Raw genomic sequence first — 23,423 nt, forward strand, 5'->3', positions numbered from 1 at the left:
CTTCTCGGCTGGGAACACGCAGGCGAAGCATCAAAGGGCTCCCACCCCACTGAGATGGTGACTGCATGTCTCGGGAAGGGAAGAATCCAGCCATGGGGAGGGGAGGGATCCCCTCTGGCACTGACAGAGAGGCCCAGAGACATGCAGAAGGAAAGTTCCGGAGGGAGGGGGCAGAGATACCAGCTAGGGAGGAGGACGGAGGTGCAGCTAACTCTGGTACTCGTGACACCCAGACCCCATCTCTCCCCACCTCCTTGGACCCAGGCAGCACCTGCTCCTTATTGTCTCCTCTCCCATTGACTGCCGCCCTCCTCACCACCAGGTCTCCCAAAAGTTCCTCTCCCCAAATGTTTCCCACTCCCCTCCCACTGTTCCTCGCTCCCAAATCCCTGGGGTCCTGTCAAACAAACGTCTCTTCCTCCCTCCTGTCGCTGGCACCTCCATGTCCTGTAGCCTGGCCCCCCTCCCTTTACTCCATCCTTCACCAACCCTTCCAGCTCCTTGAGTTCCATTTCTTCCAGCCTCCACCCCAACTCCCTACATCTGCATCTCCACCCCAGCCCTGCCTCCCAGCCCCGCCTCTTAGCCCCCGGCCCCAAACCTTCCCTTCCCTGGTTCTTCCCTCCCCAAACTGCCTGTTCTGGTTATTTCTAGGCCAGGGGTGAAGCAGGAGCCATTCTGCTGGGCACTCTGCAAACACAGAACAAGGACAGTCCCAGCCCCACACATCTGGCCCTTGAAGAACAAACCCAGAGGCAGAGGGATCTGGACAGACGGGGTGGTGGGGGGCAATTTCCCTCAGCAGCTTGGGCCGTCCTGGCAGAATGGTGTCTCAGTCTCCTAGGAGATCACGGTAGTGGGAACCAACTGTCCATGATGTGCTAGACAAGGGCGATAGGAAGCCCCTCTGGGGTGCCCCACTAAGCCTGGCGGGCTGGGGGCGGGGCTTTGGGTGCTGTCAGCACGCTGGGCTGCACAGCCACAGTGTACTCCAGGGATCTGGTGGCCAAGTAGTGTAGTGGCTGCACTCCCAGTCCCCTGCCCTGAGCCTCCAAACACCCCCCCCCACCTACCCCTGACTCCTGCACCACAATCCCTGCACTGCGCCCCCCCTCACTCCTGGACTCCCTGCCCTGAGCTCCCCACACCCATACACTCCCCAGCCCCTGTCCTGAGCTCCACCATACCCCTGCCCTGAGCTCCCCATCCTCCCACACTCCCCACCCCCTGCCCTGAGCTCCCCCACATCCTCACACTCCTCATCCCCCGCCCTGAGCTCCCCATACTCCCACATTCCCCATCCCACTGTTCACCAGGTCCTGATGAAATGCATCCCAGGATACTCAAGGAGCTGATAGAGGAGCTATCTGAGCCTTTAGCTATGATTTTTGAAAAATCATGGCAGACAGGGGAGATTCCAGAAGACTGGAAAAGGGCAAATATTGTGCCCATCTATAAAAAGGGGAAGAAGAACAACCCAGGAAACTACAGACCGGTCAGTTTAACGTCTGTCCCAGGGAAGATAATGGAGCAGGTAATTAAGGAAATCATATGCAAACACTTGGAAGGTAATAAAGTGATAGGGAATAGCCAGCATGGGTTTGTGAAGAACAAGTCATGCCAAACTAATCTGATAGCTTTCTTTGATAGGATAACGAGCCTTGTGGATAAGGGAGAAGCGGTGGATGTCATATACCTAGACTTTAGTAAGGCATTTGATACGGTCTCGCATGATATTCTTATTGATAAACTAGGCAAATATAACTTAGATAGGGCCACGATAAGGTGGGTGCATAATTGGTTGGATAACCGTAGTCAGAGAGTTGTTGTTAACGGTTCTAAATCCTGCTGGAAAGGGATAACAAGTGGAGTTCCGCAAGGGTCTGTTTTGGGACCCGTACTGTTCAATATCTTCATCAATGATGTAGATATTGGGATAGAGAGTACGCTTATTAAGTTTGCGCTGGGGGCCTGCCCCCAAACCTCAATGAGGTCCATGACCTCCGCACTAGACCAGGAGGGTGCGCGCCATCTACGGCCCCTGGCTGGCCCCTGGGTGCTGGGGGACTGGGCGGGGGGACGGCTCGCTGGCACTGGCTGCCTGGCTCATCATGCAGCCCCTGGTTCGGGGCAGAGACTGCTGGCAGGGCTGGCTCTGGCAAGTGCCGTCTGGCTAGAGTCTACCCCTTTAAGGGCCCCAGGGCTGGGGAGAGGAGAGGAGTTTTCCTGGTTTGGCCCAGAGCAGCCACCAGGGGAACCTGGGGAGGGCTGGCCTCCAGCTACTTCGAATTAAGTGGCTACACAGCCCTTAATTCCAACTACTGAATTCGAATTTGGCGTTACTCCTGGTAGAATGAGGTTTACCTAGTTCGAATTAAGTCCAAACTAGCGGTTTGTATGTGTAGCACCTATGAAAGTTAATTCCAACTAACGGCTGTTAGTTCGAATTAACTTTGTAGTGTAGACATACCCATAGTTCCTATACAACTAACAGCTAATGGGTCGTCTCCAGTAGTTTAAATCTTGGGGCATTTGGAAAAGGAGGGGGAGCTACATGTGTGCGGGGTGTATTGTTGCCCTCTGCTGGATGGACTGTAAATGCTTTATGTATGTATCATATGCCCTATAGTGCTAACAGTTAATGGAGATTCTCCTCTAGCTCACACCTGGCATTTTCTAAAGTAATATATGTGTGTGTATGTGCGAGAAAGAGCAAGAGCCTGGGGGCTCCCTCATGTCTCCTCCCCATCCTGATCTGCTTGGCTTAAGTGCAGGAAAGAAGAAGTAGTGAGCTTTGTGTATTTGACATCAGGTGGAAGCAGGGGAATGGAGGAGTAGTGGGAACAAGAGCACTTGGCTTCTTTTCCTGCAGACCGAGAGGGGTGGGGACTGGCTTGAGCTATATAAATCAGATGCCGCTTGTGACGGACCAGGCCGTGTCTGGGCACAGCTAAGGGCATCCGCTCAGGGCGAATTGCTCAAATCCGGGGCTCCTTACAGCCCCTGACTGGCGACCTCTCCACACAGGCCACAAACCAGTCCCACAGAGCGCTTCAGCTGCCTGCCTGAAGCCTCCCGAGCAAAACCCCTCCGACACCCCAGCAATATCCGTGCCTCAGGTGGCCCCGGGCCTCCTACACAGGTGGGGGGTCCTAACACCCAATCCCACCTACCCCGAACAAGTCCTGTCCGGTTCCAAGAAACCAGCCACAGATCCCTGGTCAATTTACCCTCTGGATCTTACCCACAAATCACGCTGGGCCAATCCTTTAGAATCTATATCTAAAGGTTTATTATCACAAGAAAGAAAAGCATGAGAGTAAGGTTGTTAAAGTACAGTACGTTACATGCACCGAATCTCCCAGTCCTCGATGCAGGCTCTAGCAGAGATGTACAGCTGCTGGTTTAAAAGTCCTTATTGCACATCCTACGATCAGGATGGGTCCACAGGTCTTCCGGGCTCTTCAATCCCTGCAGTGCTGCCTCTGGGATGAAGTGCTGAGCTGAGAACAAAATGGCATCGACCACATGGCCTCTTTATACTCCTTCCTGGCCTCTTCCAGTATGCAGCAAGTCACCTGGTCAGGTTTCCTGCTGGCTGCCCTCAGGTGACAAATCCCATTCTTTGGGTGTGTCCATAGCCTATTGAGAGTCATTGTTCCACAGGGCTTTGCTACTCAGCCTGTCCATAGCCATGCTTAACCACATTCACAGAAATATTCAGCTTCTACACAGATTACAGATCTACACACACAGACATTATATATTCACATAAACAGTGTACACAGGATCAGAAAACAACAAGCTCCCATTCAATACCCCACATGGCTCCCTTTCATACAGATTTCTGGGGCCAACACCCCCACCTAGGGGTGCAGCAGCGATCTGGCTGCTTCCCTCCAATTTGGTAATGTGACACCGCTCCATGCCTCAGTTTCCCCCTTCATACAATGCCGATGACACAGAGAATGTTTGTAAAGTGCCTTGTTGTTAGCCCATGGGGCAGAGGGGGAAACTCGGTCTCAGAAGCAGACTGGGGGGAGGTAAAACCCTACCTAGGCAGCGCTGGTTCCACTACGTCACGCTGCCAGACCGGTCTGAGTGGGTCCCTCTCTTGGCTGCTCCTCCCCCCAGGAGGAGTGGGTTCCTCTCCATCGGCTGCAGGAACCAGCATTTCAAGGTCTTTGCCAAGGGGCAGCCGTTCTGCAATTCAGCTCTGCCGCGGCTTCCAGCAGATTGATACACTGGAGATCGATGGTGCCGTGGTCGGGTCCTGTGCCCAGTTCTGAGCCCGACCGGTGCCGCTGCCCAGACGGAGATGAGTGGCACACACACCACACCCCCCTACGGCCGCCCTCGCAGACCCAATAAACCTCTCCCTTTCGCAGAACGACTCTGCTCCTGCGTGGTTCTGGGGCTACTTGTGTGTGTGTCCTAGACCCCCTTTCTGCTCACCGCAGATAGAGACTCCTCTGCAGGTAGAGCTGAGTGCGACGCCTGCACTGGGATGGCGTATTGGGATAATGTACTGACAGCTCCTCTGCGCCACCCCCCCTTTTCCTGCCGCTGCAACATCAAATTAACCTTCCTGGTCTGCCCCCGTCCTCCCTCCGGTACCAGGAGACCCCACGCATGATGGGAGGGGCTGCAAACTGGGGAGCAGGCTACTGCAGGGCTGAGGGCAGCAAACCAGCCCCCAGAGCCCTGCAGGGCCTGGCCATGGGGAAGGGGAACTGATGTGAGCAGCATTTAGAGAGGGGGGGGGCTGCGGGGAGGAGGACAACGGAGCCACGAGCAGGACAGGGGGTGAGCCAGCACCAGTGAGTCTCAGGGGGTATGTCTACACTACCCCGCTAGTTCGAACTAGGGGGGTAATGTATGCATACCGAACTTGCTAATGAAGCCCGGGATTTGAATTTCCCGGGCTTCATTAGCATAAAGCCGGCGCCGCCATTTTTAAAAGCCGGCTAGTGCGAACCCCGAGCCGTGGAACGAGGAGTACAGATAGTTCGGAATGGCTACGTAGTTCGAACTATCTAGCCCGTGCCGCGTGTAGCCGCGCGGCACGGGGTTCGCACTAGCCGGCTTTTAAAAATGGCGGCGCCGGCTTTATGCTAATGCAGCCCGGGAAATTCAAATCCCGGGCTTCATTAGCAAGTTCGGTATGCATACATTACCCCCCTAGTTCAAACTAGCTGGGTAGTGTAGAAATACATACCCAGGGGGACTAGAGCCTCCAGGCCTGGCCCCCGTTGAGAGAGAAGCTCAGAGATTGGAGCTGGGGCAGCCAGGAGCCCCCCACTGCTTTGTGGGGTGCAGAACAATGACTGCTCCCGAGGGGGGAAAGGAAGGTGCCTGCACTGCAGGGCCTCCCTGGAGAGACAGTATCGGTCCCTGGCAGACAAAGGTGGAACCAGTTCCAGGGCCTGGCCAGGAAAGAGCCCAAGTCCTGGGAGAAATCAGGCTCCATGCTCAGCTGTGAGTCCGAGTCCCATAGACAAAAGCGCCCCAGGGCAGTGGTGGATTCTCCACATGTCAATGGGTCTAGTGCAGGCCAGAGGCCTTGCTGGGATGCGCTAGGGCAAAGCCCAGGGCTGGGGCCGGACGGGAGCCCATGAGAGGCAGCGGGGCGAGTGGGAGGCTCTAACTCTTGCTCCTGGCCAGGAAGTCCAGTGCTGGGTGACACCAAGGCCACGTCTGCACTGCAGGCATTTTGCTCAAGAACAACTGTTCTTGTGCAAAAACTTGTGGCGCGTCTACACTGCACGTGAATTCTTGTGCAAGTAAATTTGCAGTAAAGCATCGGAAAAGAGGGCTTCTTGCACAGGAGTTATTCCTCTCCCCACGAGGAATAAGCCCCTTTTGTGCAAGAGCTGTTGTGCAAGAAGGCAGCGTGGACGGGCACCAGGGGCTTCTTGAGCAAGACACTTTTATGGCTAAAATGGTCATCAGAGCTTTCTTGCACAAGAAAGCGTTCACAATGCCATGGACACTCTTGTGCAAAAGCACATGGCAGGGTGGAGGTGCTCTTGCACGAGACCTTTTGCGCAAGAACTCCGGTGTGAAAGAGTTCTTGTGCAAGAAGCCTGCAGTGTAGGGCAGGGAGCAGCCTATGGGGCTACTGGAGCTGCTGGCTGCAGGATGCCCAGTCAGGGAGTGGGGGGGACCCCTAGGAATGGCTCCAACTTCCCAGAGGGGTGGCCAGAGGCAGGACATTTGCCTGGCAGGGTGAGGTGGGGGGGGCAGTGACCTCACAGGGGCTTTGGGCAGCCCTCAGCAGATCAGGCAAAGGGCAGGTGGGGAGGTGGTGACCTCACAGAGGAACCCACATCTCAGGCTGAGAAAAGGGGGGGGCGGGCCCAGGGGACTTTGGAGACCCCCGGTTGCTTTAGCTCTGGTGCGTCTCCTGCTCACAGTTGCTTTGTCCTCTGTGAGTTCCACATCCGGACAGCGTTTTGCAGAAGGTAAGAGCCCCCAGGGGTTTGGATCCCGCCCGGGGCCGGCTGGGTTCCAGGCAGGCCCAGCCCTCGGTCAAGGGCCAGAAGTGCCTGTGCAAGACTGAGCCGATAAGCAAGGGGCCATTTGGGGGCTGGGGGCAGTCGCTCTGGGGCGCTGGAACCCCTGGATTTCGCTCTGCAGGCTGCGCCCCAAGCTCCCCTTTGCTCCCCTCATTTGCAGCATGGCCAAACACATCAGGCTGTGGTTCCGGAAAGCCCTGAAGATGGCCCCAGGGCCGGTGGGAAGCAGCTCCTCCGTCCCCGCGGGCGGGGAAGCTGAATCCCACCAGCTCGGGGCGACTCGCTCACCGGCCAGGCCCCTCCGGACCTGGCTCCAGAGGCGGCTGGGAAGGCGGGACCCAGCCCAGCGGGGCAGCCGGGTAGGGTGGCTCTGGGGCCTCCTCTGTGGAGAGAAACACCTGCCCCAGGAGCCCAGCCCCCATTACCACCAGGGGGCATCGCCCTGCCCGGCCCCCGGGGACCTGCCAGTCTCCGGGAGCCCCCAGCCTCTCCGCACCAGCCCCTGCAGCTGTGGGTCCAGCTCAGTGAGCAGCAGCGCCTGGGCCTCCAGCTGCAGCCGGGCCACCTCCTGCAGCCGCTCAGACCCAGGTGAGGGGCCGTGAACATGCTGGGCCCCGGGGCTCACCCAGTACACGGGGGGGCAGCCCCAGTGTCTGCCCCGCAGCCAGGGCAATGGATGGGGGCGGGAGCTGCTGCTTGGCTCTCTTGTTCCTGGTGGGGGCTCTGCTGAGGGCGTTGGCAGATGTGAGGGTGGAAGGGGGATGGGTCCCTGCGAGGGGCGTGTGGGGCCCACCCTGCCCTGGGTCCCTGACATGGGGGCGCGTGACCCCTGCTGGCCGCTGGAGTCACCCTGGTCCCTTCCCTCCCGCACAGAGCCCCCCTGCGCCTCGGCGGAGCTCTGCCAGGAGCGGATGGACTCCCGGGTGGAGGAAGGGGCCATCTATGATATTGAAGAGCAGCTCCACACCCGGGACACGGTAGGAACCTTCTCCACACGGGGGGACCCGAGATTGTCCGGCCCCTTCCCAGCACGTCCCCCCCTCCGGGAGGGGCTTGTCCCTGGGGATCCCCCTGGGGCCCCTTCTCCTGCATGACCTGGGCCCCCCAAGCTGAGGTCTCTTGTCATGCACCAGCTGGGCCCCCACAAGCCTGAGGCAGCAGTTGGGGGGGGAGTGTGGGTGCTTGGACAACCGGCAGCTCCCACCTCCACTCCTGGGAGGCCTGAGCCCTGCAGCTGTCCGTGGGGGGCAGGCAGGCCCCAGGCTCACAGACTCTCTCTGGGGTGCAGAGCCCAGCCGCCCTGCAGCGGTTCCTCCTGGCCGTCCCCCCCGCCTGCCTCGCCGCCCTCCAAAGGGGCGAGGACACCCTGGCGCCGCGCTGCTGCAAGGACACCATGATGGCCAGGATCGTGGTGAGCGAGTGGCGGCGGCCGGGAGGAGGGGAGGGGATACGTGGGGTGGACAGGGGTCTGCCTGGGCCATGGCGGCGGGTGGGGGTGCTGGAAATGGGATGGGTGGGGCCAGGAGTGCTGGAGGGGGAGGGGGAGGTGGACATGGGGAGGGTGGGTGGGGATGCTGGAGGAGGGAGGGACACAGAAATGGGGCAGGTCTGGGGTGCTGGACAGGGAGGGGGATTCGGAACAGGGAGGGGTCTCCCCGGGCCATGGGGGGGGGAGCTGGAAGGTTAGCAGAGCGGGCTGCTGAGGATGCGCCTGGGGAGCAGGGATGAGGAGGTTCAGAGGCTGGTCACCAGGGCAGTGAGGGGCAGGAGACGGCCTGGGGACAAGGATTGAGCTGGTCCCAGTTTGGGAGGGGGGTGCTGGGAGAGGCCCTGTGCCGGGCAGGGGGGCTACAGGCCAGCAGGAGGCAGTGGGGTTGGATCCTGCTGGGTGGGGGCGCTGGCCGTGTGAGCGTCTCTTGGGGGCCCCAGCCTCACACGCCCCTTTGTCTCCTTGGGTCTCACAGGAGATCATGGAGGACTCCCCCCCCCCACTGGTCTTGGCCGACTGCCTCAACGCCGCCTGCAGCCTCAGGTACTGACCCCCCCCCGCCGACTCCCCCCCAGAGCAGATCCCCTGACCAGGGAGTGGGAAAGTCTCTGTCTCCTGGGCTATGTCTAGACTGCAAGCCTCTTTCGAAAGAGAGCACCCAGTGAGTCTGGATGCTCTCTTTCGAAGAAGCCCTAGTTACATTCAAGAACGCCTTCGTTCGAAAGAAGCACTTTCCAAAGAAGGCGTTCTTCCTCGTGAGATGAGGTTTACCGCCGTGGAAAGAAAAGCCGCGTTCTTTCGATTTAATTTCGAAAGAACGCGGCTGCAGTCTAGACGCAGGTGAAGTTTTTTCGGAAAAAGGCTACTTTTCCCGAAAAAACCCCTGAGTCTGGACACAGCCCTGCTGCTGAATTAACAGTCTCTGCCCCTCTCTCCTGCCAGCACCTTGCAGCCTCCCCTACAGGCCCAGCTCCTGAGCCCCCTGCTGAGGGCGGCCGTGGGACAGACTGTGTCTGGGGACTGGCAGCAGGAGCCCATCCACACGCAGGTACGTCCCTCCGGGCCCTGCTCCCGGGCTGGGCTGGAGCTCCAGAGAGGAGTGGGGGTGGGGGCAGAGGGAGAGAAGAAGCTGCAGGTTTGGATCCTTCCCTCCAGGTTTCCCGTTGCTCTCCCTGGGGGCCCGTCCCTTCCATGCCCAGCCTGGGCTCCTCCCTGCTCTGCGAGGCGGCTCAGACCCTGCTCAAGGCTGCACCCCGGAGCCAGCGGGTGGCCTGGATTCCCCAACCCCCCTCTGACCCAGGGCTCCCCCTTGTCTTGCAGCAGTTCATCCGGGCCCTTCCCGTCGACCTCCAGGCCCTACTGGCAAGCCTCCTCGCCGAGTCCCCAGACACCGCCAGGCTGCAGCTGATCATGGAGGTGAGCCCCGTGGGGGGGACGGGGCCATTGTCCCTGCTTCCTCGGGGGGCCGAGAGAGGAGCTGTGTCAGTGGCTGGGGGGGGGGGGCACAGTCTGAGAGGAGCCCCAGGCTCTGCCCAGAACCGGCGCCTCCCTACGGGTCCTGACCTGCCTCTTTCCCCCCCAGCACCTGAGCCCGTGGCTGGAGTCCCGCCTGCCCCAGGAGCGAGCCAGGGCCCTTGGCAGCACCACGGCCCTGCTGGGAGTCGCCACCACCCTCCCGGGGTTTGAGGTAAGTGACCTCGGAGCCGGGGGCTCTGGGGCTGCAGGGCGCGGGGCTGGGAGCGTCCCCGGGAGGCAGAGCTGGGAATGGGCCGGGAATGGGCCGCGTTCTCCTTTCCCCGGGGAGGGGCGACCCTGGGCCTTTCCGGGGGGCACCTGGGCCCCAGACTGGGGAGTGGCCGTCAGTGGATCCCCTTGTTCCACCCCCGGAGTGACCCTTCAGTCGGGGCCATTGCTCAGGGTTGTCTCCTCGCAAGGCCGGCCCCGCCCCGCCCCGCCCCGCCCCGCCCCGCCCCGGGAGGTGTCTCTGTCCGTCCCCGAGCTCAGAACCGCCTCGGCGGCCGTTAGCATGGGACATGCAGCCCCAGGATGCTGAGGGACCCCCCTCTTCTCTCCCCGCAGAACTCCGCCGACTGGCCGAGGATGGGTCACCACGTGGCCCAGCTGGGCCTTTTTATTTCGGACCCATCCGAAGACGTCAGCCGGCTGGCCCGGAAGGGGGTGCACAGCCTGTACCAACTCCTCCTGCACCACAGGGGTAAGGAACCCAGCCGGGACCTGGGCCCCAGGGACACCCTGAGGGTGCCGGCGGCGGGGGGAGGGGACCCAGACCTTTTCCCCCAGACTGGCCCAAGGGGGGATGCGTCCCTCTGTGTTCCCCTTCTGCCCCCTGTGCCCCTCCATTTGCCCAGGGATGCCTGCAGGGACCCGTGGGAGGGGGAGGGCTCAGACCTGCCAGCAGAATCACCCTGGTTTGTCTCTTGCAGGCCTCAACATCCACCAGGCAGAGGACCTGTGGTGCAGGCACTACTATAAGGAGAGATGGGTCCTGGCGCATAGCAACACCGTCAGGGTGGGAGAGGTAAGGACGCGCTGCCAGGGCAGGGCAGGGCTCGGGGGTGGGGCTGGCTGGGGCCCTCGTGGGGGTAGGACGCGGGGTGGGAGCGGGGAGTCGCTGATCGAATGGTCGATGCATTTTCCCTCGACTATTCGAGCCGTGGACAGGGCGGCGCTGCCCCTTTGTGACGCTGTCCCGGCGTTTCAAAGGGGCGGCGCTTCCTAGGGGCAGCGCCGCACCTTGCCCCGGATCTCCCATAGAAGGGGAAGCAGGGCGGGGGGGGGGAACACTTTTTGATGGAGGTCGCTCCAAGATGTTGGCCAGTGGCCTAGGGCTGCTCTGTTGTGCGGAGGGGGGTGAGGTCTGGGAGGGTCTTGGGGGCAGGAGGAAGGTGTGACCTGGGGCAGGGGTTGGGGTGCAGGGTGAGGAGAGCGTCTGGGTGCAGGGTCTGGAAGGGAGTTTGCAGAAGGAGGAAGCTGTTTTAGCCCCAGGAGTTGGGGCCGGGCTCTGGGCCGTCAGCTGAAACCTCCCGTGCTCTTGATTTCAGGTCTTTGGGCAGCTCTTCACCCCAGAGCAGGAGAACTGCTTTTTAGACAAGGCTCTGCTCGCTGCCCGCTCCCCCCTGAGGCGCCCCAGCCAGGCCGGGCTGGTCCTGGCCCACGCCCTGCATGGGCAGGCCCATCAGCTCCTGGGATACATGGTGAGCAGCCGGAGCAGATGCAGGAGAGTGGGGCAGGGCCAGGGTCTCCTTCCCATCCCCTCAGGGAGCCCCCCGCCCCTTTCCTCATGCTGCCCCCACCCCACGTCCCTGCTGGGTGGGTCAGAAGCTCACCCTGCGGGCCTGACGGGGGGTGAGCAGAGAGCAGAACAAGTCTCAGCGCAGGGGGGAGGAGGGTGGAAATGCTGGGGGGGCCCAGTACCCCTGAGTCCCCAGGGATGAATGTGACGGATTCTGCTTCCCTTGCAGCAGGAAGACAGCCAGTGAGAGCACAAGGAGCTGAGGAGCCAGCAGCTGTGTCCCCCTCCCCCCAACCCTCCCAATTGTATAGAATGTATTTAAATTCGGATTAAAGAACGTTTCAAAAAACATTTGGATCAGGCTTTGTCAATAATTTTTAATGGGGGGGGGCATTTTGGCAAGTGGTCAAGGGCCACATTGCTACCGAGGAGTTTGGGGTCTGGGACGGGGCGGTTGGGTGCAGAAGAGAGCTGAGGGTAGGAGCCTGGGTGCGCACCGTCCATTGCATCATCACGCGGAGCCATTGTGCTAGTGCTGGAGCTTGGGTGACTGGTTTAATTTGAATGTTTACACAGATTAGGTGTTTTAACTTTAGGAAACTTCATTTTAAATAAGGTAAAATGTTAATTTCTGTCTACCACAAAGGGTTTCAAAGTTTTCTTTATTAAAGGCAGGGATGAGGAACCTTTTTTGTCTCCAGGGCAACTGACCCCCAGAAAAACCAGTTGGGGACCACACACGAGAAAAGCAAAATACAAAAACCCTTCTTCCAAAACCCACAAGCCTCACTGAGGTGGCCCTGTGACGGACCAGGCCTTGTCTGGGCACAGCTGAGTGCGTCCGCTCAGGGCGAATTGCTCAAATCCGGGGCTCCTTACAGCCCCCGACTGGCGACCTCTCCACACAGGCCACAAACCAGTCTCACAGAGCGCTTCAGCAGCCTATCTGAAGCCTCCCGAGCAAAACCCCTCCGACACCCCAGCAATATCCGTGCCCCAGATGGCCCCGGGCCTATACACAGGTGGGGGGTCCTAGCACCCAATCCCACCTACCCCGAATAAGTTCTGTCCGGTTCCAAGAAACCAGCCACAGATCCCTGGTCAATTTACCCTCTGGACCTTACCCACAAATCACGCTGGGCCAATCCTTTAGAATCTATAGCTAAAGGTTTATTATTACAGGAAAGAAAAGCATGAGAGTAAGGTTATTAAAGTACAGTACGTTACATGCACCGAATCTCCCAGTACTCGATGCAGGCTCTAGCAGAGATGTTGCAGCTGCTGGTTTAAAAGTTCTTATTGCACATCCTGCGATCAGGATGGGTTCACAGGTCTTCCGGGCTCTTCAATCCCTGCAGTGCTGCCTCTGGGATGAAGTGCTGAGCTGAGAACAAAATGGCATCGACCACATGGCCTCTTTATACTCCTTCCTGGCCTCTTCTAGTATGTAGCAGGTCACCTGGTCCTCAGCCTCTCTGTCTTCCCTGCTGGCTGCTCTCAGGACAGCCCCCATTCTTTGGGTTTGTCTTTGGCCCATTGAGAACCATTGTTCCACAGGTAATTAGCATGTCCACAGGCTCCACAGGCTCAGCCCTGCCCAATGCTTAACCACATGCAGGGAAATCTTCAGTTTCTACACAGATTACAGATCTACACACACAGACATTATATACTCACATAAACAGTGTACACAGGATCAGAAAACAACAAGCTCCCATTCAATACCCCACATGGCTCCCCCCACACCAATTTCTGGGGCCAACACCCCCACCTAGGGGTGCAGCAGCGATCTGGCTGCTTTCCTCCAATTCAGCAACGTGACACCCCCAACGCAAAATTGATGCAGGAAGTGATGCCAGTAACATCACTGAGGGCATCACAGGCCTCCCCCGTCAAAATGGTGGTGTGCCTCAGTTTCCCTTCTTACACAGGATCTTCTGGCTGGAACCCTTTTTGTCCTGTAAGAAGTTCCAAGACCAGTTACAAGTGTTAACCATGAAATAGCCACATCACAATGTCCCCTTACATACCGTCTGTCGTTTGGTACATCTCCAGACAGATTACATGGTATTTTCATAAGCTCATGCACACTGTATACCGTTACAATTCTCTGCAACAATAATACATTGGTTACAAGAATTAACATCAGTAACAAAAGCAATCCTATATCAGGTGTATATTGACATTCCCCATCATGCCCCTTCTTTGGCTCCACACCATTGCAGTTTTTTCCCTTCAGGTTCAACCTGCAAATCTTCTTTGTCAAAGCAAGTCCTGACCCTCCCCCTTGTCCTCTGGGCTCCAGGCCTGAAACCTCTGGCCTGACCAAGACAAAGGGCTGGCTGGGTGTGACTCCCCGGCTCACAATGGCCCTGGAATTCTCCCCCTTCCCCCACTCAGTGGGGTAACAGCATTAAGCTGTAGACTCCCAAGTCTCTCCTCTGGCCACCTCCAACCTCTGTTTCCACATGGAACCAGATATCAAACTCCCTGATTGATTATGAGTGTCCACCGTGTCCAGAGATGGGAGCGTAACTGCCATCTCCTGCATCCTAGGGAGAGTGACCACACAGCTGTTCTGCTCTGCATACTTAGCTACCCAGCCCTTCTCCTGAATCTGAGACACTAACTTCCCACTCTCCTCCTTCACCTGGGAACAATCCTGTCCCACACACACTGACTTCCCAGCAAGCTGGTCACCCACAGTCACTGGGTTAGCAGCCTGCTCCAATTCTCTGGCTGTTCCTGCCTCATCTGGAACAACCCTCAGTCCCTCTGAGACTTCTCCACCACCATCCACACTGGGTTTCCCTAAACCCAAGTCAGTGGAGTCACTGTTAACAGACAAATTCTGTCTGTCAGGCACCAAAACAAGTGCCCCACACAAGAAGCTGCTGCCTTTTACAGGCAGAGCTTTCTCCTGAATGCCTTCTCCAAGCCAGGCATCGTCACCTCTCACAGTTACTGCAAACTGCTTGCTACAAGCACTGCCAGGACTCTCCTCCCTATGAGCTTCCTTAGGCAGCAGTTCACCCTTCCCTGGCTCTGCAGCAGCCTTGCCCTGCTGAGCCACAACCAACTCCTCCTGCAATTCCCTTACTCCCTGAGTCATCTCTGGCCCCTCAGGTGGATTCACTGATAATCCCCTCTCAGGCACATAGACAGACTCACAAGAGACAGCGCCAGAGGCATCTTCACTCCCTGTGCAGCTCTCTAGATGGCTGTAAACGTCCACACCATCATTAGGCACCAGAGTTAACACACCCTCATTCTCTCCTTGTGCCCGGGCTAAGGGGTCTCCCTGCTCCCACAGAGTCGCTCCCCCCTCTGCCAGCAACACAGCAGCATCAGGCACAATATCAGGGTCACCACTGTCTGGTCTCTGGGGTTCTGGTAAAACACTGACTGTCTCTACCTGAGTCACCTCATCCCTCTCCCCAGCAGACACAAACCTTGGGCCACCCCCTTCCTGGGCCTTAGCCATATCCAGACCCAACTCTGGGACAACCACACTGCTCTCAGCCTTCACAGGCTGTGGGGCACCTTCCTCAGACACAGGAAGAAACTCTTCCCCACACACAGCCAGACCACCAGAGACAGCTTCTCCCTTGTCCCAACACCCCTGGCTAATCTCAGTCATACAGCTAGCCACTGAGACAGCTTCCTTTACTGCCCCCTTGCTACTTCCACCAGCCAAATCGCCAGCTTGCACACACTGTGCTTCACACAACTCAATTTCAGCTTGTGCAGGTTCAATTCCACAAACCTCACCAGCCACCAGCTCCTCAACTAAAACTTCACTCTGACCAGCCACTCCAGGCTGCCCCAGAGAAACATTTCCCTGATTTCTGGGCTCTTCCTGCCCTGGTTCTGATTCCAGCCTCACCTCTGAGGCATCAGACGGGCCCTCACCCACAGGCTCACATATAGAGACACTTTCCCCTTGGTTACAGGCAGACTGACCAGCTCCCATGAAACCAGCCACAGCTCCAGGAAACTTTTCATACCCACATGCACCCCCTTCCCAAACCTCCCTGTTAGCTACAGGTAACACACAAGGTTTGCATTCATACATGCTTTGGGGTTGGGTCATCACGTCAGCTGGGTAAAATACGTCTGCCATATCATAAGCATACCCCATACCCACAGAGTTATACATTGAACCTTCAGGAGGATACAGTCTCTCTTGTTCTTTTAGTCTCTTAAGCTGGAGGTCAAGTCTAGCATTTTCCTCCTTGGCTAGGGCCATCTTCTTTGCATGCTCTGCCATTCTCTCTGCATGTTCTGCTTTTCTCATCTCAAGTTCCCGATCCATCTCCTGCTTTCTCTTAGCAATTTCTTCATCTGCCTTCCGCCTTCTTTCAGCAGCCTCCTTGGCTTGCTTCTGCTCCTTTTCATCCACATCTCTGGTTAATAACAGCACTACCAGATCTAGTTTAGAGGCCCTTTTCCTAAAGGCAATGCCTCTCCCCAAGCACAAATCCTTCAGAGCACTTTTGCTCAGACTCTCATATAGTTCCGGGATCATCGCAGCGGCTCTTTAATCAACCAAACTCTCAACACCAAAAATCAAATTTAGACAGCGTGGGGTCTTGATCCCAAAGCTCAATTGACCAAGATCTGTGGATCCTGCCGACTACACCACTGTGACGGACCAGGCCTTGTCTGGGCACAGCTGAGTACGTCCGCTCAGGGCGAATTGCTCAAATCCGGGGCTCCTTACAGCCCCCGACTGGCGACCTCTCCACACAGGCCACAAACCAGTCTCACAGAGCGCTTCAGCAGCCTATCTGAAGCCTCCCGAGCAAAACCCCTCCGACACCCCAGCAATATCCGTGCCCCAGATGGCCCCGGGCCTATACACAGGTGGGGGGTCCTAGCACCCAATCCCACCTACCCCGAAGAAGTTCTGTCCGGTTCCAAGAAACCAGCCACAGATCCCTGGTCAATTTACCCTCTGGACCTTACCCACAAATCACGCTGGGCCAATCCTTTAGAATCTATAGCTAAAGGTTTATTATTACAGGAAAGAAAAGCATGAGAGTAAGGTTATTAAAGTACAGTACGTTACATGCACCGAATCTCCCAGTACTCGATGCAGGCTCTAGCAGAGATGTTGCAGCTGCTGGTTTAAAAGTTCTTATTGCACATCCTGCGATCAGGATGGGTTCACAGGTCTTCCGGGCTCTTCAATCCCTGCAGTGCTGCCTCTGGGATGAAGTGCTGAGCTGAGAACAAAATGGCATCGACCACATGGCCTCTTTATACTCCTTCCTGGCCTCTTCTAATATGTAGCAGGTCACCTGGTCCTCAGCCTCTCTGTCTTCCCTGCTGGCTGCTCTCAGGGCAGCCCCCATTCTTTGGGTGTGTCTTTGGCCCATTGAGAACCATTGTTCCACAGGTAATTAGCATGTCCACAGGCTCCACAGGCTCAGCCCTGCCCAATGCTTAACCACATGCAGGGAAATCTTCAGTTTCTACACAGATTACAGATCTACACACACAGACATTATATACTCACATAAACAGTGTACACAGGATCAGAAAACAACAAGCTCCCATTCAATACCCCACATGGCTCCCCCCACACCAATTTCTGGGGCCAACACCCCCACCTAGGGGTGCAGCAGCGATCTGGCTGCTTTCCTCCAATTCAGCAACGTGACAGGCCCCCAACTGGGACACCTCACTGCTCTGGCGCTTCAGCCCCACTGGGGTGAGGGGAAGGGACAGGGAGGACTGAGGTTCGGGGATCCCTCATTTTTGGCCCCCCCTCAGATTGAGAGGGACCCGCAAATGCCACTCTCCCTGGAACCCAGGAGAGTTAATCTGTGCTGGGGCTGGAGTGCCAGGGGAGTGAGATGTCTCAGTCGGGGCCACATTCGTGAGGCTTGGGGGGGTGGAGGCGCCAGGGACGCATTCAGATAGAGCAGGGGAGCCGGCAGGGACCCTGAGAGGAGAAGTGGGAGTGAGAGCCCAGCCGGGGAGACACAAGGAAACCAGAGTCAGTCTAGTATCTCTCAGGCAGCTGGGGTAGACACCCCCCACCCCAAACCCCAGCCTCCTGTTGGATCCTCCTCCCACAGTTAACTGCCTCTGAGTCTGCACCCAAACTCCCATCGCTGCCCTGAACCTGTCCCAGAGCCTGCAACCCGCAGCCTCTCCCGCGCCCCACTCCCCAGCCATCCTGCACCGTAACCCCAGCCTCAGGCCAGCGAACCTGAGTGAGGGTGGGGGAGCCCAAGCAGCAGAGGGAGGGGGGAGTGGAATGAGTGGGGGCGTGGCCTCAGAACAGGGGCAGGGGTAGGTGCGGGGAAGGGGGCGGGGCAATGGTAGTGGCCTCTAATGCCCACACCCCTCCCTTCGGCATCGCTTATGTCCCATGTCCGCCCCCTCCTGAGCCCACAGCCGGTGCCAAGGCCTCGTGCCCAGGGCGGGGTCGCCCCTGTGAGCTGCCAGCCATACTGGGGAGAGGCGAGAGGGTCTGGGCTGCTGTGTCCGTTGCTGGCTCCTGTCAGGCCTTTGCACCAAGTCCTGGTGCAGCCTGAGCAAACCTGGGTCCTTCCCTGCTCCTCCAACACCACCTGGGCAAAGGGAGGAGAGTCCCCAACAGCCTCTGTCACTTCGGCCTCCTGTCGGGGGAACATGCCCCCTGCAGCATGATCCCCTGTAGATCTAGCCCTCTGGGCACTCACACAAGGTCTCTACACGGCAGCTGCTCTGTGCCTAGTGCTGGCACTGCAGAGCCATTTGCCACTTTGCACCCGACTGTCACCAGGTCCTTTCCATTTGCAGGGCCGGCCACATCTCCTGCCCCCTAGGCCATTGGCTGCACCCTCGTCTCGCTCCTCCTGGTGTCTGTATCCGTCATCACCTTGGTGCTGGACAGATGGGGCCTGCCCCAGCCTGCCGGGCTGCAAGGGACTCCTGTTGGGAGCAGCTGCATGGGAACCAGAGGCCCAAGAATGGGAGAACCCTATTGACCTGCTGTGAGCAGGAGACGGGGGTGGGGAGGGGGCTGGGGAGGTACCTGTACTCAGCTCTGAATGGGGGCTGGGGAGACACAGACACTGCTGATGATTGCTGCACTGTGGGCCCCTGGGTTACAGTCTATGCCCAGGCAGCTCCTCCAGTCACTGCCTGTCACATTACTGGATCTTGAGGGGAGCAGCCAGATCACTGCTGCACCCATAGGTGGGGGTGTTGGCCCCAGAAAATGGTAGAAAAGGGGGCCATGTGGGGTGCTGAATAGAAGCTTATTATCTGATAGTCCTATGGAAGCTATTTATGTGGTTGTATAACGTCTGTGTGTGGAGTTAGGAATCTGTAGTCTGTGTGGATCCTGAATATTTCTCTGCATGTGGTTGAGCATTGGGCAGAGCCCGGCCTGTGGACATGCTAATTAGCGAGGCCCTGTGGGACAATGGCACTGAATGGGCCAAGGACACACCTAAAGCATGAGGGCGGACACCTAAGAGCGGCCAGCAGAGAGAGGCTGAGGACCAGGTGATCTCCTGCAACCAAGAAGAGGCCAGGAAAGAGGGATAAATAGGCCATGTGGTCGATGCCATCTTGGTTCTCAGCTCAGCACTTCATCCCAGAGGCAGCATTGCAGGGATCGAAGAGCCCGAGAGACCTGTGAACCCATCCTGACCCTAGGATGTGCAACAAGAACTCTTAAACCAGCAGCTGTAACATCTCTGCTAGAGGCTGCATCGAGAACTGGGAGATTCGGTGCATGTAACATACTATTCCTTTAACAACCTTACTCTCATGCTTTTCTTTATTGTAATAATAAACCTTTAGGTGTTAGATGCTAAAGGATTGGCTCAGCGTTATTTGTGGGTAAGGTCCAGAGGGTAAATTGACCAGGGATCTGTGGCTGGTTTCTTGGGACCAGACAGAACTTGTTCGGGGTAGGTGGGATTGGGTGCTAGGACCCCCACCGGTGTATGAGGCCCGGGGCCATCGGGGGCATGGATATTGCTGGGGTGCCGGAGGGGTTTTGCTCGTGAGGCTTCAGGCAGGCAGCTGAAGCGCTCTGTGGGACTGGTTTGTGGCCTGTGTGGAGAGGTCACCAGTCTGGGGGCTGTAAGGAGCCCCGGATTTGAGCCATTCGCCCTGAGCGGACGCCCTCAGCTGTGCCCAGACACGGCCCGGTCCGTCACACTGCCCCTCAGCCTGCAGGCCTCTCCTCGCTCTCAGCCAGGCCAAGGGCTGAGCCCTGCTGTGGCCTGCCCCAGCCAGCCAGCCAGCCCAGCTCCTCCTCCTGCACAAACAGTCCCGCCTGCTCCTTTAGCAAAGCAGAGCGGGCTGGTTGTGGAACTTCTGGGAGACTGAGGTTCAAGTCCCAGGTCTGCTGCAGAGCCCTTGGCCCTGCCACTCCCCTGAGTGGGCCTCAGCTCCCGTCTGTGAAACGGGGACACTGATTCTAACTCGTCTAAGGGGAGCATTTTCAAAGCCCTAAGGGAGTTGGGAGCACAAGTGTGTGACTGTGCTTTGTGCCCACTGCTTGGTGCTCCTAAATCCCCCAGGTGCTTAGCTTGGGAGCTTTTCCGGGCAGGGGCTGTGGCTAGGGTTGCCAGGTGTCCCGTTTGAACCGGACAGTCCAGTATTTGAGCTTTCTGTCCAGGAGATAAATTGAGAAAATATCTCCATTTTCTAAATAAGATGTACTCTAGGTTGTGATGCAATGGCAAGTCTGTCTGGTATTTTTATTGACCATCTGGCAACCCTGGCTGCGGCTGCCTCTCACTACTCTGGTGTGGACAAAGCACTGCAGTCATCCCGGGACAACGCCCCCAGAGACGCTCTCCCTCTGGGGCAGGGTCCTTTAATGCTTTTCACACTGACATAGGCTACGGGACAGCCCCTTGGACACGGGCATGAGTGTCCCCGCGGGGCGGTATCCCCCGGACGCTGCGCAATGCAGAGAAGAGGGGTGAGTCCTGGGGGATTGGTGGGACAAGAGACGTTCCGTTATTTTAACCCCACCCGCTATAAAGCAGCAAAACCCTGGGTCCAGGTACTCAAAAGTGCAGGGCTCTGCTTCTGCGGGATTAGCCGCCCCTTCTCGGCTGGGAACACGCAGGCGAAGCCTCAAAGGGCTCCCACCCCACTGAGATGGTGACTGCATGTCTCGGGAAGGGAAGAATCCAGCCATGGGGAGGGGAGGGATCCCCTCTGGCACTGACAGAGAGGCCCAGAGACATGCAGAAGGAAAGTTCGGGAGGGAGGGGGCAGAGATACCAGGTAGGGAGGAGGACGGAGGTGCAGCTAACTCTGGTACTCGTGACACCCAGACCCCATCTCTCCCCACCTCCTTGGACCCAGGCAGCACCTTGCTCCTTTTTGTCTCCTCTCCCATTGACTGCCGCCCTCCTCACCACCAGGTCTCCCAAAGGTTCCTCTCCCCAAATGTTTCCCACTCCCCTCCCACTGTTCCTCGCTCCCAAATCCCTGGGGTCCTGTCAAACAAATGTCTCCTCCTCCCTCCTGTGGCTGGCACCTCCATGTCCTGTAGCCTGGCCCCCCTCCCTTTACTCCATCCTTCACCAACCCTGCCAGCTCCTTGAGTTCCATTTCTTCCAGCCTCCACCCCAACTCCCTACATCTGCATCTCCACCCCAGCCCTGCCTCCCAGCCCCGCCTCTTAGCCCCCGGCCCCAAACCTTCCCTTCCCTGGTTCTTCCCTCCCCAAACTGCCTGTTCTGGTTATTTCTAGGCCAGGGGGGAAGCAGGAGCCATTCTGCTGGGCACTCTGCAAACACAGAACAAGGACAGTCCCAGCCCCACACATCTGGCCCTTGAAGAACAAACCCAGAGGCAGAGGGACCTGGACAGACGGGATGGTGGGGGGCAATTTCCCTCAGCAGCTTGGGCCGTCCTGGCAGAATGGTGTCTCAGTCTCCTAGGAGATCACGGTAGTGGGAACCAACTGTCCATGTTGTGCTATACAAGGGCGATAGGAAGCCCCTCTGGGGTGCCCCACTAAGCCTGGCGGGCTGGGGGCGGGGCTTTGGGTGCTGTCAGCACGCTGGGCTGCACAGCCACAGTGTACTCCAGGGATCTGGTGGCCAAGTAGTGTAGTGGCTGCACTCCCAGTCCCCTGCCCTGAGCCTCCAAACACCCCCCCCACCACCTACCCCTGACTCCTGCACCACAATCCCTGCACTGCGCCCCCCCTCACTCCTGGACTCCCTGCCCTGAGCTCCCCACACCCATACACTCCCCAGCCCCCTGTCCTGAGCTCCACCATACCCCTGCCCTGAGCTCCCCATCCTCCCACACTCCCCACCCCCTGCCCTGAGCTCCCCCACATCCTCACACTCCTCATCCCCCGCCCTGAGCTCCCCATACTCCCACATTCCCCACCCCCCTGCCCTGAGCTCCCCCACATCCTCACACCCCAGCCCTGAGCTCCCTGGATTCCACACATTCAAATTTCTCACAGGTAATTTCCAGTCATTCAATTTGGACACAGACTGGCTAACCTTGTGAGGAGGGCTTTAAACTAGGTTCGATGGGGCAAAGCCCACAGGTAAGTGCTGAATGTGCGGGACTGGGAGATGGGTTGGAAATGGGGGAGACTACGGCCTATAATGGGAAGGAGCAAGGAGGGTCAGGGCACAACAGGGAGGCAAGATCAAATCAGTATCTTAGATGCCTATATACAAATGCAAGAAGTATGGGTAATAAGCAGGAAGAACTGGAATTGCTAACCAATAAATACAACTTTGATATCATTGGTATTACAGAAACCTGGTGGGATGGGACGCACGATTGGAATGTTGGTATGGAAGGGTACGGCTTGCTCAGGAAGGACAGACAGGGAAAAAAGGGAGGAGGGGTTGCCTTGTATATTAAAAATGTACACACTTGGACTGAAGTGGAGATGAACGTAGGAGATAGCTGTGTAGACAGTCTCTGGGTTAAGCTAAAAGGGGTAAAAAACGAGGGTGATATCATGCTAGGAGTCTACTACAGGCCACCTAGCCAGGTGGAAGAGGTGGATGAGGCCTTTTTTAAACAATTAACAAAACTAGCCAAAGCCCAAGATTTGGTGGTGATGGGGGACTTCAACTATCCAGACATATGTTGGGAAACTAACACAGCGGGGCGCAGGCTATCCAATAAGTTTCTGGACTGCATTGGAGACAACTTGCTGTTTCAGAAGGTTGAAAAAGCTACCAGAGGAGAAGCTGTTCTGGATTTGGTTTTAACAAATAGGGAGGAACTAGTTGAGAACTTGAAAGTGGAAGACAGTATAGGGGACAGTGATCATGAAATAATAGAGTTCATGATCTTAAGGAAAGGTAGAAGGGAGACCAGCACAATTGAGCTAATGGATTTCAGGAAGGCAGATTTTGATAAGTTCAGAGAACTTGTAGGTAAGGTCCCATGGGAAGCAAGACTGAAGGGAAAAACAACTGAGGAGAGTTGGAAGTATTTCAAAGGGACGTTGTTAAGGGCCCAAAAGCAAACAATTCCACTGTGTAGGAAAGATAGAAAATATGGCAAAAGACCAGCTTGGCTTAACAAGGAGATCTTGCATGATCTCAAAATGAAAAAGGAGTCGTATAAAAAATGGAAACTAGGACAACTAACAAAGGATGAATATAGGCAAGCAACACGGGAATGCAGGGGCAAGATTAGAAAGGCAAAGGCACAAAATGAGATCAAACTAGCTACAGGCATAAAGGGAAACAAGAAGACCTTTTATAAATACATTAAAAGCAAGAGGAAGACCAAGGACAGGGTAGGCCCACTGCTTAGTGAGGAGGGAGAAGCAGTAACAGGAAACTTGGAAATGGCAGAGATGCTCAATGACTTCTTTGTTTCGGTCTTCACCGAGAAGTCTGGAGGTGTGCCTAACGTAGTGAATACAAGCAGAGAGAGGGTAAGTTTAGAAGATAGGATACACAAAGAACAAGTTAAAAATCACTTAGGAAAGTTAGATGTCAGCAAGTCACCAGCTCCTGATGAAATGCATCCCAGGATACTCAAGGAGCTGATAGAGGAGCTATCTGAGCCTTTAGCTATGATTTTTGAAAAATCATGGCAGACAGGGGAGATTCCAGAAGACTGGAAAAGGGCAAATATTGTGCCCATCTATAAAAAGGGGAATAAGAACAACCCAGGAAACTACAGTTTAAAGTCTGTC

The 23,423-nt window shown here is 56.9% G+C and overlaps 1 protein-coding gene across 1 annotated transcript; it reads left to right on the forward strand.

Moving 5' to 3' along the window:
- Positions 1–6,842: 6,842 nt before the first annotated feature.
- On the forward strand, positions 6,843–15,222 carry LOC142818418 (maestro heat-like repeat-containing protein family member 7). Its single transcript, XM_075897788.1, has 10 exons — positions 6,843–7,106; positions 7,392–7,495; positions 7,807–7,929; positions 8,483–8,550; positions 8,950–9,055; positions 9,328–9,423; positions 9,590–9,694; positions 10,087–10,222; positions 10,452–10,546; positions 15,214–15,222. Exons 2-10 carry the CDS (start codon positions 7,430–7,432, stop codon positions 15,220–15,222), a joined length of 804 nt encoding a protein of 267 aa, XP_075753903.1. The 5' UTR covers positions 6,843–7,106; positions 7,392–7,429.
- Positions 15,223–23,423: the final 8,201 nt, after the last annotated feature.

This window comes from Pelodiscus sinensis, chromosome 15 (genome assembly GCF_049634645.1).
Source record: "Pelodiscus sinensis isolate JC-2024 chromosome 15, ASM4963464v1, whole genome shotgun sequence".
Taxonomy (NCBI): domain Eukaryota; kingdom Metazoa; phylum Chordata; order Testudines; family Trionychidae; genus Pelodiscus; species Pelodiscus sinensis.